A 17,431-nucleotide genomic window follows, 5' to 3' on the forward strand; every position below is an offset into this window, starting at 1 on the left:
TACAGCGCACAGACCTCTCCTTCCAACTCGCCCCCGGGAAAGGTCTGTGAGGGAGGGAAGTTTAGGGTCTTTCCAGAACCTCGTTCCAAAACAAAAACTGTTCCTCGGAGAAACCGATACTTCCCGATATCATAAATTATGCACTGTCCCAGGAGTCTGTGGAGCAAGCGAACGAAAACTAGTCAGTTCTGTCTGTCTGAGACAGTCCCTGTTGGATGAACCCAGCGACACACTTAGCTTCCTCTTACGGGACTACATTTTCATAAAACAGCCTGCTACGTCAATGGGGCACCTGAAACTAACAAGCTTTGATATTAATACTTTATTACACAAAAACACCATGAACTTACATGGTAAAGGGTGTCCGTAATAAAGGAACAAAGTTGTAAAGAAAATGTGTGGTGTCCCTGTACAATATGAAGATTTTTTAAAGGAAATTATTATCGGACTTTATATGCATGCTAAATGAGTGGAACCCAAGCACTGTTAGAGCTGCTCTAGCTTGCTTTCCGAGCAGGAAGTTCTACATCCTGAAATTGGAAGCGGAAAATGCGTTGAATGGTCGGTCACGTGCCCTGTGCAACACACATGCGGAATCCTGCGAGCTGCGTTTCTGCTGTTCTCGTGAAATGGACTGCATCTCGAATGGGAAGTCAGCGAAGCGGCGGCCAACACAATGAGTTATTTTGCGGAAGGTGGCTTTGAACGTGTTCGGATAGAATGCACGGATTCGTTATGCTTAAATCTAAAGCTGTGCATTGAAAATTGATTAGCGGGGAGTGTGTCGATGGGCTTGTTCAATACTGAAGAAACTACCTGTACTAGACTGGTTACACTGAAGGTTCAGGTGCAAAAATTGTACCAGCGTACTTTGATTGGGGTGGGAGGTAGGTAAGGTAAAGTTCTCCGTGCATGTAGCACCATGCCATGAAGGCATTTTAGGGCCCCACACATTCTCGATCTCGGCCATTTTGGTGGTGATGCGATCAGCACCACGCTCCGTCTGCCTTTAACCCCCCCAGGGTTGCCACCAGGTACTCATTGATTTGCCAGAGTCACTTTATGCGGGAACAAGGCCGGAAAAATTCCGACCTTAGATCACCCATCGGGAATCGAACTTGGGTCTCCCGCGTGGCAGTCAGACGCCCTACCGACTGAACCACAGCGTGCATTGTGAAAAAATATTTTCATAAATACAATTAAAAAAGAAATATTTAAAAAGAGCATTTCCCCCCAAAAATATTTTACTTAATATTTAAATAAATTAAATAAAATTCAGTAAGTAGGTATTTTATTCTTCCTCATTCATTCTTCTTCTTCTTCTTCTTCTCCTCTCTCCCTCTCCCCCTCTCTCTCCCCCTCTCCCCCCTCTCTCTCCCCCCTCTCTCTCCCCCCTCTCTCTCCCCCCTCTCTCCCCCCTCTCTCTCCCCCCTCTCTCTCCCCCTCTCTCTCCCCCCTCTCTCTCTCTCCCTCTCTCTCTCCCCCCTCTCTCTCTCTCCCTCTCTCTCTCCCCCCCTCTCTCTCCCTCTCTCTCTCTCCCTCTCTCTCTCTCCCTCTCTCTCTCTCCCTCTCTCTCTCTCTCTCCCCTCTTCTTCCTTTCTCCTTAGTTGCTACAGTTAAAAATAGAAAAAAGCAGAGATAATCGAACCCAGAATCTTTGACGCGTAAAACTGATACACTATCATCGGGCCACTTTGCAGTCTGACAATATCATTGCCTCATGAAGCGCGCTTGGAAAGCTTCGAAACTTTGAAGCTCTTTTTCTCGGAAATGACTGGCCAGTGCGCATATAAAGGGCAAGTATAGGGGTACCCTACCACTACGCGATGTCCCTTTCCAAACTGAATTTCCCAAACCGTAGCCTCTCCTTGCAAGAAAAAAAGTAACGTATTATTAATGGGATTGAACGACGGAACAACTATGCAGGTAATAAATTAAAAGTGTTCCTTAATATGTACTGTGATCCAGGAGCTTACGATGAAACTATAGAAGGCAACAGGAGTTTCTCTTAAAGAGGAGGACTGTTATTTCAGGATTATCTGCATAGACGCGGGTTCTAGGAAGATTTATCTCAACGCGTGGTCGTTTGACGTCTATGCCTAAGCCTACGCTGTCTGCTTTTCTCTTGGAACGGAAGTTGTGGAACAGCATATCCAGCCTCAACATGTTAGCTTGGGTTTTCTTGAAAGGGTTTTGAAACGTCTGTATGCACAGAAAAGTTATATTTCTTCATCTCTGCTGAATTTCGAAGATTTCTCAATCAAGATCTGAGTAAATTATTGTTACTCATCGTTTGTTCGGCTTGTTTTTCTCAAGCTTGCTTTTATTTCGGTCTCGAAAGATACCAGAGCCAATGCCCAACCAAAGAACATCCGCAGGTTTCCACATGCATTTACCGGCATACTTTTTGTCCATTGTATTGGACGAATCGTCTACAAAAGCTCGTACTTTCGTTCATATCAGAAGCCAGCACTTAAAGTGTCAGTGAGAGCGAATGATTTGTTTTGATCATGAGGCTTGCATACTTCATGTGGATGCTAGGACGGCACCTTTAACCAATACCTTGGACGGTATCCAGCCAAGTTATTTAAATCGATCGATCAACCTTCAACCAATGCAACTCCACCCACCATTAATGAAGACCAAACAATTCACTCCTGCCATCTATTTCCACATAAAATGTATCAGTTTTCATGTCAATTTCATGACCCTTCCGGGGTGAGGAAATTACATTTGTTCATTCTACGAAGCTCTGGTGTCTGGACCTGCAGCCAGTGTGAGGTTGTCAGTTGCCCTGTGTGCTGAGCACCCCTTTCAGATATTCAACCTGGGTATGGATATTATAGTTCGTAGACTCACGTTGATTTTATTCACAGTAAATGGTTGGCCCCGTTTAACGTGACGAATACATGTGGCCAAAGTGCTGGCGCGCACACAATTTTTATTTCAATCCGTATTCAATCGATCCATGTTATACAGGGTGTTTCATGAAGGACTTTACAACTTTGTAATTAATAAATGTATTCACACGGCTCGCAGAGCTGGTTTTGGTGTCATTTTGTAGCAAAATACATCAAGTTTTTACCCTGTAAGTTAGTAAGGTTTAATGTGACTTCCATTGGTGATTTGGAAGACATCCCATCTGAAGTAGATTTCTTGCCAAACCCGCTTGTCAGGCGCAACTTCCTCAACTGCAGCGTAGATTCTTGCTCTAAGATCAGCGAGTGTAGCAGGTAGGGGTGGTCTGAAAACTTTATCCTTGATAAATCCCCAGAAGTAAAAATCAAGAGGTGTCAGGTCTGGTGAACGAGATGTCCATGCAATCGACCCAACTCGACTTATCTACTGATGTGGAAAGCGGTTATTGAGGAAAACCCGGACGTCATTGAGGTAGTGTGGCGGTGCGCCATCTTGCTGGAAATGAATTTGCAAACTCTTAAAACACTCACTGGAAACCATTGGTGGTACAACTGTCGCTAGCACTAGCGGTGGTGTGATGCGGAACTAAGCTACTACGTGAGTCAAAACTTGATGTATTTTGCTATAAAATGACACCAAAAGCAGCTCTGTGAGTTGTGTGAAAAAAAAAGTATATATAATTACAAAGTTGTAAAGTCCATTATGAAACACCCTGTATTCTCTCTCTCCCACCTTCTCTCGCGTAGATACTCTCACGTAACCTTATTTCGTAATTCGTTTTGTTTTATTTCGACTAAAGCCAACTTCCGTGGGAATTGGTCAGCGTAGCATGCTACGAAGCTATGGATCTATAGGTGCATAAATTCCTCTACTTTCGAAAAACTGCTTAGATTTCCTTCTAGAGCATTCACGTGAAACTTTGCGTCGGTGGCTTTCTCTGCTCTGTCTAGATATGATCAATAGTTTGCTAGACTTACGTAGCCACAAAACTATTGAGAATATCTAGGCAACAGCAAGCTACATGAAGATTAACGTGATTGCTCTAGAAGGAATTCTGCATATGTAATTCTTCAGATTTTGGAATATCATAGCGCAAATATCCAACTGATCCGTGCGTGTGTGTAGGCAAACAGTACAGGGACAATATTACTCCCGTGGTACAAATCTAGATTGTGATGACACGGTCAGCGCAAACAAGGCTATAAGTAGAGGGATTAACACGAAACACTCCATCTGGTTCAAGTCGCCACAGCCACGCTAGCCTGCACCTTGTGCCAGAGTAAAGTGTATTGTACATTTTAAAATGAAAATTGAGGCAATATAGATGAATTTTTGTTCTAGTTTGAATTTATAGACCTGCTTTGCTCGTGTTTGAAAACGAGGGTGATAGTACGTATCGTGACATGGTTTTATCGTAAGATCCAATCATTTCTTCTGAACAGAGATTCTTCGGCTTTCTTGAAGTTGAGTTGTCAGCAGAATCCATCAAAAAATTATTTGTTGGAGAGTAGATTAAGTGGTCATATGAGAAGAATCTCTTCGTTCCGATTGGTCGTTAATTTCATGCATGCTAAGAATGGTGTGGTTGATGGGAATTGGTCGAAGTGCTGACCAGCTCTCAAGTCTTGAACGAAGCCTTTTGCTTTCGCACAAAACCAGACACAGAACGTAGATAGCGGTTATCGGAATAAATTGGATCTTTGTGTGCGTTGGGAAAGGGGGGCGTGCGGGTGCTTGAGCAGGATCCGCGTGGAGCCATTCCTTGTTTGGTGGGCGGCCGCTCTCCGCCGCCGCCAAACTTGGTCCAGGCCAGCGACCACTCTTTTGACGTCAGCAGAACTTGAAATGCTGATTTTGTTCACCGACCGCCAGACTTTCAGCAAAATTTTCCTTTACCCGCTGATGACACAAGTCAGATTTTTGCTGACATTCTAACTGTAGAGCGCCGTCAGACGTTCAGTTTTTCCAGCGCCCCATTGCTTTATGCGAGTGCTAGAGTTGATTTTCTCTTGCCAACCTAGTGGCGATTGTGGGTTGCCATGAAGTTCTCTCGTTTATTGACGACTTTGTTTACTTCATGTTGAGCCTGCAATGTGTTTTCTATCACAGATTTTGACCTATACCGCCACACGAAGGGGACTAAATACTCCATTGTTCTTTATATATTAGTGTGGTTTCTTGATTCAAGCTCTGATCGAGATTTACACGTTGTGTGGCTACACTGCTAGGATTAAAGGGCCTGCCTACCCGATCGCACAATGGCAACGTCGTCCCGTATTATCAATAGATCCCTGGTTCGATACCTGCGAGGCATCGTGGTGGTTCGTATCCCACTTTGATCTGTAGGTCCAGTCCCGAGTAGCCTATCTGTGCAGTAAGTGGACTTAAGGTTCGACTGGACCTTTTGTCACCAGCGAATGTATTTTCAAAATTTTCTAGTTTTCGAAATACCGCAATGATATTCCAAAACCTGAAAGAATTACATTTGCTTAGAGCAGTCATACTGTTCTTTCCATGCATAGCTTTCGCTTGTCTCCATAGTGTAGACATTCGCAGTAGTTTAATAGCCTTACGTTGCAATGAAACTGTAGCGAATATCAGGACAACAGCGAGACCAAACGACACCAGCATTCGCGAGAATTCTCCAGAAGGGATTGATTCTAAGCATATTATGTAGTTTTTCACTTTTTGAAACAATATACGTAACGGTCTTCAAAAGTAGAGGAAATTTCGAAATTGCTTCGCTGAAGTCTGCAAGAGGTCTAACCGAACTTTAGAAACTTCGACCAAAACATTGGTTAAGAATGGAGTAAGATAATGAAAAGCTTGTAGTATTGTAGGATAGACATCAATTTCGGCTAATGTAATCATTTTCATTTGAAGTGAACACATGATACTGTTTTAAAGTAATATAAAAAGTATTAATAGAGAATTAGAATCCTTGTTGACGGATTTTACTTCTAGGAAACTCGCTGATATAGGAAACCACTAGACGTGTCTCCAACATGCTGAATGTGCAAGCACTGTTTTTATTTTTTGACGTTTCAGAAACTTAGCTATCTAGGTCTTCATAGGGTTCGTTATTATCTTTATATCATCGTCGTATACTTGGACGTCGTTCCTGAACAGTGTTGTTCAGGAATTTCAGCATCAGAATAATCCTAAGACGCTGGTGTCTTCTGATGTTGATGACTCATGTTGAAAACATAATAAGTGAAAAGAGGAATAATAATAAAATACAGAGTAGGTTCTACTTTTTATTAGAATGGACGTTGTTAGCGGTCTTGTGTCCATGTCGAGGAGAACCAAGACGTTGTGTTAACTACCATTTATTGCCACGGAACACTCCCCGACCTGCTCCCGGTTCCTTGCCAAGTGCGAGTCCATACAAGGCACAATGCAAGAAGCGCTGCTGCCTAATTTGGAAAGCCGAGAAACACGCAGAGGTTCTGCAAAGTGTCTATATCTCAGCGTGATCTCGTCTGGAACGTGAGGGGAATCTGTTCCAGATGTTCCCGTATGCCTCTGTCGGGTTTGCGGCTTTAATGTTGGCGCGAGTAACAGCTTTTGCGACTAGCTTTTTTCTCATGGTGCACTAGTTGCATTAACAGTATTTATTTAACAGTGACAGTTTACATTGGTGTGTTTAAGAGGGTTATTGGGGTTAAAATGTCCCTCGAATTGTACTGGACTCGAAAAATCATTGAACCTCCAGGAGCTGCTCAAGATAAAATTTTCACTCGACATAAGGTGGATTTTTGGCACCTGCTCTCCCCCACCCTACCATCTATTTGCTATAGTCATCCTACTTTCCTCCTTTATTCAATAAACAGCATGACCGATATATATTTACTATTTTAATGAAAAATTATAGCCTTATATTTGCATATTTGGGCCTCCCCGATGTCGTAGTGGGAACGTTGTCGCCTTGTAGTCATGGACGTCAGCAGGATTTTTTCCAGGGAGGGTCAAGGAAGGTATTTTGTTCCAGGGGGGCAAATAAGCCACATTTTCCCCAATGTTCCCTCAAAAAACATTGCTTAAATTTGAATTTATCATGTTTGTGCATTAATTAACACATATTATTGTGGCTGAAATGAAATTATATGTGTGAAATATATAATTTTTGGTTGACTTTCATTTTCGGGGGGGGGGGGCACGGCCCCCCTTGCCCCCCTTCCGAACGCCCATGCTTGTAGTGAAGGGGTCCAGGGTTCGATACTGGTGGAGCCACATTGCGCAATGGTTTCGATCCCACTTTAAACTATAGGTCAAGTCCCGATTAGCCCATCTGCGCATAAAGGGGACCTTAAAAATTCAGATGTATGCACAATGGTTTTACATGTGAATATTCACTAATTCTGTGAGAAAATATATTTGCTTGTGGTAAATAAACGCCACAAACCAAAGATAATCAATTTTTTGGGCTTGGAGTGCAAGAAGTGCTAATAAGGGGAAGTCCAGTCAGTCCCTTAGTCCTGCCCAGAAACAATAGCTTAAGCTTACTCTGTGGACGTGGTATATTCGGGACTGGATCTGTGGTTTATAGTTGCCTTACCCGTATGCCTTGCTGGCAAGGTTATAAATCATTAGATTACGCAAGGTTTGAATGTGGACCTGGACACTGTAGGCCGAATTTACTTCGAAATGTTACTTCCATGTGAAAACTCCTTCCATAAAGCTTACTGTTTGTATTTATTTTATTATATTCGTCGTCGTGCGATTAATGTAATGAGGAAGCAAAGTGACTTTAATTTGCCTGGACCACATTTTAATAGTATATTATAGAAATCTCTTATTTTCTAAATTTTCCGCTTTTGGACCACATCATTTTCGTGAAGAAATAAACAATTTCATGGCGACACACATAAGATAAACAAAATTAGGATCAGTTTGAATAGAGTAAAGGAAACGTTTGGTTTGTTTGCTTTTAAGTCCACTTTATGCACAGAAATGCTAATCGGGACTGGGCCTACATTTTTAAAGTGGGATCCGAACCACTCACTATGTGCCTCCACGGAATATTGAACAAGGCGGCGACGTTACCACCAGGGAGCCCCAGCAAAGAAATAGAAGATTCCAAGTTGGAATAAAGTTCTATTCCTTCAAACATAAGGAAATTATAAGTTCGTGGGTGAAGTTCATCCTGTGGCAATTAGCAACCAATCTCTTTTTCAAACGCAGCCAAATATCCCTTTTATAAAAAGAAGAATTGTCCAATTACTCGCACTCCAGGCGTTTGCCGCTGACCTTGTGGAAAAGAATAATGTATGTTAATCAACCTCGTCGGTGGGTGGCTGTGTCAGACCTCCTGTGAATTTATGTGATGTGAATAACCCGAGAGATTTAACTCTCAATTGTAAGCCTGAAGACCGTAACTCGCACGCAGAACAAAATAAATGCAACCTGTGTGGCCTTGTTGAATGGCAGTGAAATTCCATCCAGTTCACCCGCGCAGTCACGGACGTTGTAGAATAGCACTGTGCGATACTGGAGCTGTGATCATGCTATTATTTCGACATCACTGAAGTTATATTGACGCTCCAACCTTCGAGACGTAGTGATTAACATAACTAACGGGAAGGTGTAATGAGTTCGAATTCCGAAAAATAAGAACAACTTGTCTTTATTAGCAAGGTCGTATTTAGAGGGGATCTGACGTTCTCCGAAAAATTGCCTAACACTAAAATTAAATTAGCTTTTTGTATTGACAATAAAATGCATTATTCCACTAAAATAAGCAGAACACTTGTATGCATTTCATTGTATAATATAAAAGTTGATTTATTCCCGGTGTACAAAGAATCTATTTGGATGAACCAGTTTTGTGTTGATTACGAAAATTAATGCATAATAATGTGCATTAAAATATTTTAAATCAGCTGGAACTGCTATCTTAAACACATTTGTCTTTTTATATGTTTTGACATTATTTTCCTTTGTAGGATAATTTTTTAGTATACAAATTTTAGTAGTCTTAACCAGATAATGAATGTGTGCAATTTTAAGCCATTCTACTTACCTTTTCATGTAATAATAATTACTATTGATGTAATAACAATAATGATTGCTATTACTTATCGTTAATAATATACCCAAGGATGTCGGAGTTTGGCTCGGGACAGTGCCCTCTGAAACTTCTTAAAAAAAATAAAAATTTTAAAAAAATAGAACAGCCGGGCAATTTTTACAGTAAAAGGGTTTGCTTTGAATTTGAACTGTATAATGTTTATTTTAAACTGACCGCCAGTTAAAAAAGAACAGACCGTACAAAGTAACTAAAGTTAACGTAGTAAAAGTTTAGTAACTTTTTTTTGAAAACTAAAGCCTTCCAAGGGTGCTACATATTTATTGCATTTGGCATGCAACTACTTTTCAAGCAAAATCTACAACTATGAACTGTAAATCTGTAAATGGCTGTGTGTGACTTGGTTTTCTTCGCCTTCCAGATCGTGAGGATCAGTCCATCCTGTGCACTGGAGAATCCGGAGCAGGGAAGACGGAGAACACGAAGAAGGTGATCCAGTACCTGGCCTACGTCGCGGCTTCCAAGCCCAAGAGCTCCTCGTCGCCACACACGGTAACCATCCAGTCTTTCCAATAGATCATTTACTTTTGTAGGAGGGTATTTACAGGTTGGCAGAGATTGGAATATTATAAGCGGCATGCTGAGCTGAAGATTTTTACTCTTATATAGTTGTTAAGGCATAGGATGTATTAAAATATCTTATCTGATCAATAATGCGATTAAGCATTTATCTAATGAATGATATCTTTCAGGGAAGTCGTGATTATTCTTTGGGAACCTCTTTTACGTCGTAGCTTTCTGATTGCTTTTTTAGAAGCTCATATTATATCATCATTCGTTGAATATGCAAGTATTTTACATCTTTATAATATTTCCTTCCCCAAGTTTTGTTCAAGGTTATGCTGGAAATAGGCTGTGGGAAGTGAGGAATCCTACATTTGAATCCTGCGTAAGGTGTGCGAATGTCTGATCATCCTCTTCATCTGTATTATCCTAGGGAGGTAAAAAAGCAACATAAAATGACCAAAATGGATGGGAGAGAATTGTGATATTTGCAACAGTTTGAACTAGTTTTAAGCCTTCCATACGGGTGGTATAAGGGGATGCCTTTTCATAAGGCACTGGGATGTCAGCCTCTCCCTCCTACGCAGGACACCTAAGAAACTACATGTTTGCATACTAACGAGGCTCTGGTGCCTGGCCCACTGGCATATTGTGTGTTGCCGGCTGTCCATTGTCTGGTTCTTTTAACTGTACTTAATCTAATACTGCTTTTCGAGAGAGCGCCTCTTCCCTCGTCTTCAGGCGAACAAATTTCCTTTTGAGAGAAAGAGGTGCTTTATCGAAACGTAGTGTGATAAGTATAATTTAAAGCACTGGACGGTGGATAATATCCAATTAACATTGCGTGCTAATGTAAAACCAACATTCAGAGCATTATCTAGGGATGTTTCATTTCGAATTCCGCTCTTAGAGATGTATCTGTTCTACTTTTATGTACCTGTTCAGTCCACAGCATCCGCAACATGGACCAAAAGCAGAAGCGTCCTCATTATTGCACACTAATACCCCTGCTTTACAATTCCCACTTAAAAGTTGAAGCTTCGTATAATTGTCGCTGTTTAGTGGGAGTTTTTTCTGGAGACTTGTTATGCACAGCCGGCCAATTTCTGTGTTCCAGAGCATAATGTATGCGGATGCACGGAGGACAACACTTGCGTGACGGTGGGAGACGTTGCTGCGCCTAATGGCAGCGTCGCCTCTGGAATTACAGATTGTGATTGATTAGCTGGAATATACAGTCATCCGATTCGTTGGTCACTGGGGGAAGCATCGCCCAATAAAGGCACGAGACTCGGAGGAAGGCATCATTCGAGTTCCCAGTAACGATTTCTGATCAACACAGAATCATTACTCGTTTCGAGTTCTGACTACCAACTAAGAAACTCCTGTATATGCCCACAGCGCGCTGCAACAGTGTTTCAGCTTTTTGAAGGGAAGTTGGATGAAAAATAACAAAATTTAGGAACATTTGAAGACATCAGACTCAATAATAGCACAGATAATATCGGTATTTTTTTTTATGTTTCTTATTCCCATCCCCTGAAATATAAACCTACATGTCTTGTTTATATTTCTGTGTTTATTTTACGTCGGTGTTCTACATTTTCGGCAATAGCGACAATGAGGATGAATGGTATGAAATGCGTTATGGAACATACAATTGTACTCTCATGCCCGACCCGGCTTCGAACTTTTCATGCATACGAACACGGGCCAACGAAAATACAACTGCTGCTGCTACTTATTGTTATGCAATTTCTTTATATAAGGGAAGAATTGGGTAAACAGGGAAACTATTGTCCCTTACAAAGAAAAATTGTTAGCCCCAGATGGTGACAATACTGCTGCAGCAACAACATTCGTGATTAAAGGGTCCCTGGTTCGAATTCCAGCTAGAGCTTGTGTCCCTTCATCAATTTCATCGTATGATCACTCATCCTCATTGTCGCAATTAGCCGAAAGTGGCGTAAAATAATCTAATTAAATCAGTCAACCATTGTATAGATTTTCGGCTCCCCGATGGCGCAGTGGTAGCGTCATCGCCTTGTAATCAAGGGGTCCCGGGTTCGATACCAGGTGGAGTCACATAGTGGTTCGGATCCCACTTTAAACTGCAAGTCCAGTCCCGATTAGCCTTACTGTGCATAAAGTGGACTTAAAACACCAAATCAACAAACCAACCGACCATTGTATAGATTTTCGGACCCATTGCAGTGCTACCCATACCTTTGCATAGTGTCCCACATTGTATTTAAGGGGTTCTGATTTTCTTGACGTGTGCGTAATTCTGCTAATGCTCCCCCAGTGTGTGCAAATTGCATGGGAGATCAGCTAAACGAACACAGGCATCGGGACGCATGTGGTGAAGTAGTCCCTAAGCTGGGAAATTTACGATGGAATCAACATATTCTCTCGCAATACCTACTCCGATGACCCTCAGTACCTTATCTGCTTACATTTTCAAACTTTATTCCTACGAAAAATAAAGGAGGGTGCCCCCCCACCCCACCTGTTGAAGTTGAAAGGAAGCAACCTCTTTCCCCACTCAAATCACCTCTAATCAAGACAAGACAACCCCAAAACCCACTTCTCTAGCAAGGGCGACTTCTGTGACACGGTACTTTCCCTCCATCAAAACCGGAAACCTGTCTAAAGCAAGTGCTCACTTCCTGAGCAGCAACTCCGCTACCGTTGTGGTACGTGCTCCTGAGAACATGCTCATTTTCATCAATATGACCCCATGTTTTCCCTGAACCCCCTCCCCCCTTTCCTCCTCTTCATTCGAACCGTGGTGTTGCCGTGTATCAATCGTGACAACTCGATGGTCACGCTGGTTAGCGATAATACCTGAGGTTTCACGCATCAAAAATTCATTAGGTGAGCGTGGGTGTGGCAGGAGGCGGGGCCACGATAAAAGGCGGCAATCTGATTGATCACGCGATGTTCGACTCAAGAACGTGGGCAATATAGGAGTATTCCCAAGAATGGTGTGAATCGTTTTGAAGAATCCCTGGATCATTCCATGCCAAATCAACCGGGGTCTGAACCTTGACATCTCAGAAATTGATAATTTTTGGTACAGTAGTAGTACCAGTAAAGTTGACGAAAACAGCCAAATTTCAGATTTTTTCCGCTCTTAGTTTTTGAGTTATTGACTTTCAAAAAAGCAAAAATCCCAACATTTTATGACATTTTGAATTCTTTAAACAGCTGTAGATCAAAAACTATTTGACCTCGAGAGCTCAAATTGGTGTCATTCTCTTCTGCTTTTAATGAGATTTAATTTGAAATGCAACATCAGAGTGGTATTTGAATTTTGTAATTTCTAAAAAACTTGAAAAGAAGTTTTTTTGAAAATCTCAAAAACACCATTTTTATTTTTTTTGAAAAATGTTTGATTTGAAGACATAAATTGACTATTTGTGTGCAAAATTACATAATGGGATGGAAATCGGTTCCTATGGAAATTAAATGTTTGTATTGTAGTGTGTGCGAAATTTGCTGAATTTGTTGACTTCCATGTTATAACCACAACTATATGCTGAGTGGTTGATGTTGAAGTCTTCATATTAGTCTAATTTATAATTTTTGGACTACAAATAACATTAAAATACCTAAATTTATCACTTTTATTATCAGGTAAGTAAATTGAAAAATGTACGAGGGGAAGTCATTAAATAACAGGAATCTTATTCTAAACTTCATGGAGATTTATGCACAACAAAAATTTGTATTTCGACACTCAAAAAGGTTCCTTAGCAACACGCCATAAAGTTGTGACGATCGAGTAGTATGCGCCTGCGCAGTAGCTCGTACTGCATGGCCGCTCCACTGTTGACTTGCACCGTAGAAGAGCAACGAAGTATTATTCGTTTTTTGCTGTCAGAGGTAGTGAAACCTTCTGAAATCTACAGAAAAATGAAGGTTCAGTATAGAAACAATTGTTTAATTCAGGGGGGGAGTGTCTGAATGGGTGGAAAGATTTAAAGACTGAAGACGAAACGTCAGTGATGAACACCAGACTGGGAGGCCAGTTTGCGTTGCAACGGAAGCAGTGAAACAGCAGATGGACCAGTGAATCAGTTAATGTAGCACACTCTCCCCTGACGTAAACAATAGTCTTCGTACTGAACCTTCGTACTAATCATTCAAAATGTCATCAAATGTTGGAATTTTTGCTTTTTTGAAAGTCAATAACTCAAAAACTAAGAGCGGAAAAAATCTGAAATTTGGCAGTTTTTGTTTTCTCGATAAGTGCAATGTATAATCAAAAAATCTGAACCCTTAAGGTTGAAAAATAATTATCGGTTGATTTGGCATGGAATGAGCCCCCTACAATATATACATGCCCCTTAATGGTAGATAATAACCTAGATAATAATAGTCTTCCGATAAAGGATAGAAATTGTAACATTTTTAGTGCGTTTCAGTAATTGATCTAAGGTCGGAATTTTTCCAGCCTTTTCCCCACATAAGAGCAGCCGCTCTGGGGCTCACCCAGCCTCAAATCAATGGGTGCTCATCACATCATCCTCCCCTAAATGTGCATTTATGGTGCTATGCTATATGTACGGGGAATTTTACGTTGCCTTACTTTCAGTAATTGAAAACATTAAATCTCGTAATACAGTATATGCGCGTCAACGATCGGTTCACATACTCCCTTTTCAACCCCCAATTTTTCACATAGGGTCAATATATGGTTATTTTAGCTCTACATTTACTCTTACACCTCTCCTAACAACAAACTTACACTTCCTCTTATGAAAAAAAAAAATATCTGGATCTCACCCCCCCCCCCTTTCCCGAGTCCGTTCTCTTACCGCAGCTTTAGCTTGATTGAGGAGCAACGTAAAACTAGGAAGAAATATCTTGCCGACCCGCAAAGAGACAACGGAAATAATTTGTAATTAAACATTTGTGCGCACTGTACAGTGTAAAGTCACATGCACTATTGGGTTGTGACGACCCCACTGGGGGTCTGTGGGATTGCCACAACCACGAAGTGTATGTGATTGGAATATTGAGTGTGTTACAAAACTGAGTGAAACATCATTTTCGCCTTACGCCGTTAGTTTTTTTTTTTTTTTTTTTTTTTTTTTTTTTTTTTTTTTTTTTTAAAAAGCTAAAATAAGTAATCAGAAAACACCATTGAGCAAGATATTCACTATAATTCTGTTGCGAAATTTTTAATAGAATGGTTCTGTGCCGATGTTGTGGAATGAGAAATGCTTATTGATGAAGTTGAATGAAATGCGCAGTTTGTAGGAAAAAAAATGTTATTAATGAAAAAAAAGGATTATGGCTTCCATAATTTTTCAAAACACCAGTTGATGTGGTCAATTTCTACAAGAGAAAACATAACCTTACTACTCTATGTATTCTATTCTGTTTACAAAGTGTTATCTAATCATATTCAAAGTTTTTTTTGGTTAGTGTAATTAATTATTGTACTCTTTGACCCTTACTTTTTTTCTGCAATAAGTTACCAGCCAGCATGCTGTCTTAAAGAATGCCGACAAAGAATTATATCAGCGACTGGTCATTATTTGTATCTATTCATGTAATTTATATATATTTTTTAATGTAAGGATGTAGTATTTTTATGTCAATGGAAAGGCCCAAAAGATTAAAATGAAATTTTGTTTCAGATTGCTTTTCTCTTGGCCGTTTGCTTGATGTTTTACATCACTTTAATCGGGTGTGTCCAAAGTTAAGTTTACTGGGATTCATAAGGTTCTTAGATACTTATTTCAAGTACATACCAGTAGGAACTAAAAAAAAAAAAAAAATCACAATCCCATTATTAATGAACGTAATTTGCCCCGAACTTTAATGTATTTTGAAAATTTTATTTTTCCTTATTGCCTCTTTATTTATATCACAATCTCCCCTTCGTAAATAAAAGTAGTGCAGTGAGATGAAATCACTTTCTTCTCGCCACCTTTTCCTATCAAACACAAATATTGAGACTGGTGCAAATTGCCTCAAGTGCTGAGGCACCCATTCCAAATGTTAATAAATAAACAAACAAACAAAAACTAACAAGCACAACTGTAGCAGTGTTGTGCCATTTTATGGTTTTAGGGCCAGTGTATTTTAGTACAGGGTGTCGACCAGTCAAGAAATCAACAGGTAGGTCAAGAAAAAGTCCAGAAATTTTGTTTGCGTTTTTTTTTTTTTAATACAGTGTATCGAATTTACATTTTTATATACTTGTACTGGGATTTGATAAAATTGAATATTTGGAAATCTATAATTGTATTGAGTTGCGGTTAAAATTTGTTCACTTTTTTCTTACAAACATTCTTGTTTGCCTGAAGTTTTGTAAAAATATTAAAGTAATGTGGCCATTCCCCATCCAGGATGAAGTCTGAAGCATTATTTTTACATGCATCAATAATTAAAGCAAGTCTAAATCTCTTGTTAAACTACAGCTTCACTTTTCATCTTAACTGGCCTTGTGGTAAGGGTTTTTCATTGCATAAAGATATATATTTTCTTAATTTCCAACTATACCTAAGATGGGGACGATTAAATAAATGTTTAGAAAAAGGAGTGGGCGAGAGGTCAAGATAGTCAAGAATTTTGGATTTGTGATTTTGGTAGACATCCTGTAGTACCAGTGTCTCTCTCTCCTTTCAATGTTTAAATGCCAGTCTCCTTTTCTTTTCCTCTTTCCGGTTTTAACGCCATTCTCTTTTACTCTTTCAATAATTTAGTGCCATTCTCTTTTCCCCATTGAACGTTTTGGTACAATCACCTTTTCTCCTTTGAACGTTTTGGTACCACCCCCTTTTCGCCTTTCAACGTTTTGGTGCCATCCGCTTTTCCCCTTTCACCGTTTTGGTGCCATCCTCTTTTCTCCTTGCTCGCCAGTTTTTATTTTTTTTAAAGTGCGAATTAGTTTATTTCCTTTATTTTTGGAAGTTCTACTCATATTGTCTTCCTTAAAATTTCAGTATAGTTGACACGTTTACTTCGTTAACGTGTAAGATCTGAAGCGAGATGCCGCCACGAACGTGGATGGGGATAAACAGCGGGCGAGTTGTTTTCGTCCAATCACGCTCAACCTTCAGCCAATGGACGGAGCTGTCATTCTGCTCGTCTACTCCACGTGGAGTCTCAACCGTGTGGTGAATGTATTGTTGGAACTGGTGGGCGCGCTCCGTCGACTTCAAAGCCAGCCACTCGTTAACGTAGCTAGCCCGTAGACTATACTAATGAATATGTCCATTGTAAAAGTATATAATCCATTCTTAACCTCTGGACAATGTATTACATTCACTTATTGCTGCAAAAATTAAGACAAGTACTTTTTTCAATAGTGTTGAAACCACGGGACCCTAAGTAAATTCCTTAACTATGGACAACCTTAATAGTATATAAATAGTGTACATGATTATATATATTGATTGCAGTGCATATACTTTCCACATATACATATTTCAGAGGCATCTGGTAATGGTTGTAGTTGGTTTGGTGAATTAGTTTTAATTGACGCTGTTTCATTAGCGCCTCGTGCCTGCCTTCGCCTCCCCGCCTGGTAGAGAGTAGAGCCACTGCATGGAGGCGGGTAGACGAGGCGACCGAGTACATTGGTAGTTGCGCTAGTAGCCAGCTGCATGGTGCATGGTTAAATTTTTAATGAATCACTTGTCTCTTCTCTTCTCTTTTTTCATAACGCCCTCTTCATCTGATCACTGCATGCCAGGCGCCAAGTCCGGCTTTGATCATAGTAAGTATTTGGTTGGTTTTTGGTTGGTAGATGTGTTAAGGTTTTTTTTTCCTTACGAGGGAAGTTTGTACCACTTGCGTGCACTTAAGCTGTTCACATTTTGCAGCTTTGTATTTGCACGTGCCTCGCAGCACTTAAATATTTGCATATTAGCATTATATTTGCTTGTTTACTTTTTTTTT

The 17,431-nt window shown here is 40.3% G+C and overlaps 1 protein-coding gene across 3 annotated transcripts in view; it reads left to right on the forward strand.

Moving 5' to 3' along the window:
- zip (myosin heavy chain 10) overlaps window positions 1-17,431 on the forward strand; it is a 159,907-nt gene that overhangs the window by 63,694 nt on the left and 78,782 nt on the right. For 2 of the 3 annotated variants that reach the window (XM_083110829.1, XM_083110831.1), the window contains exons 3-4: window positions 9,369-9,499; window positions 17,226-17,249. In XM_083110829.1, coding sequence (XP_082966955.1) covers window positions 9,369-9,499; window positions 17,226-17,249 — 155 coding nt within the window. The remainder of the gene's footprint in view (window positions 1-9,368; window positions 9,500-17,225; window positions 17,250-17,431) is intronic. The other variant, XM_083110830.1, reaches the window with a different exon arrangement.

This window comes from Lepisma saccharinum, chromosome 24 (assembly GCF_977018435.1).
Source record: "Lepisma saccharinum chromosome 24, izLepSacc3.1, whole genome shotgun sequence".
Taxonomy (NCBI): Eukaryota; Metazoa; Arthropoda; class Insecta; order Zygentoma; family Lepismatidae; genus Lepisma; species Lepisma saccharinum.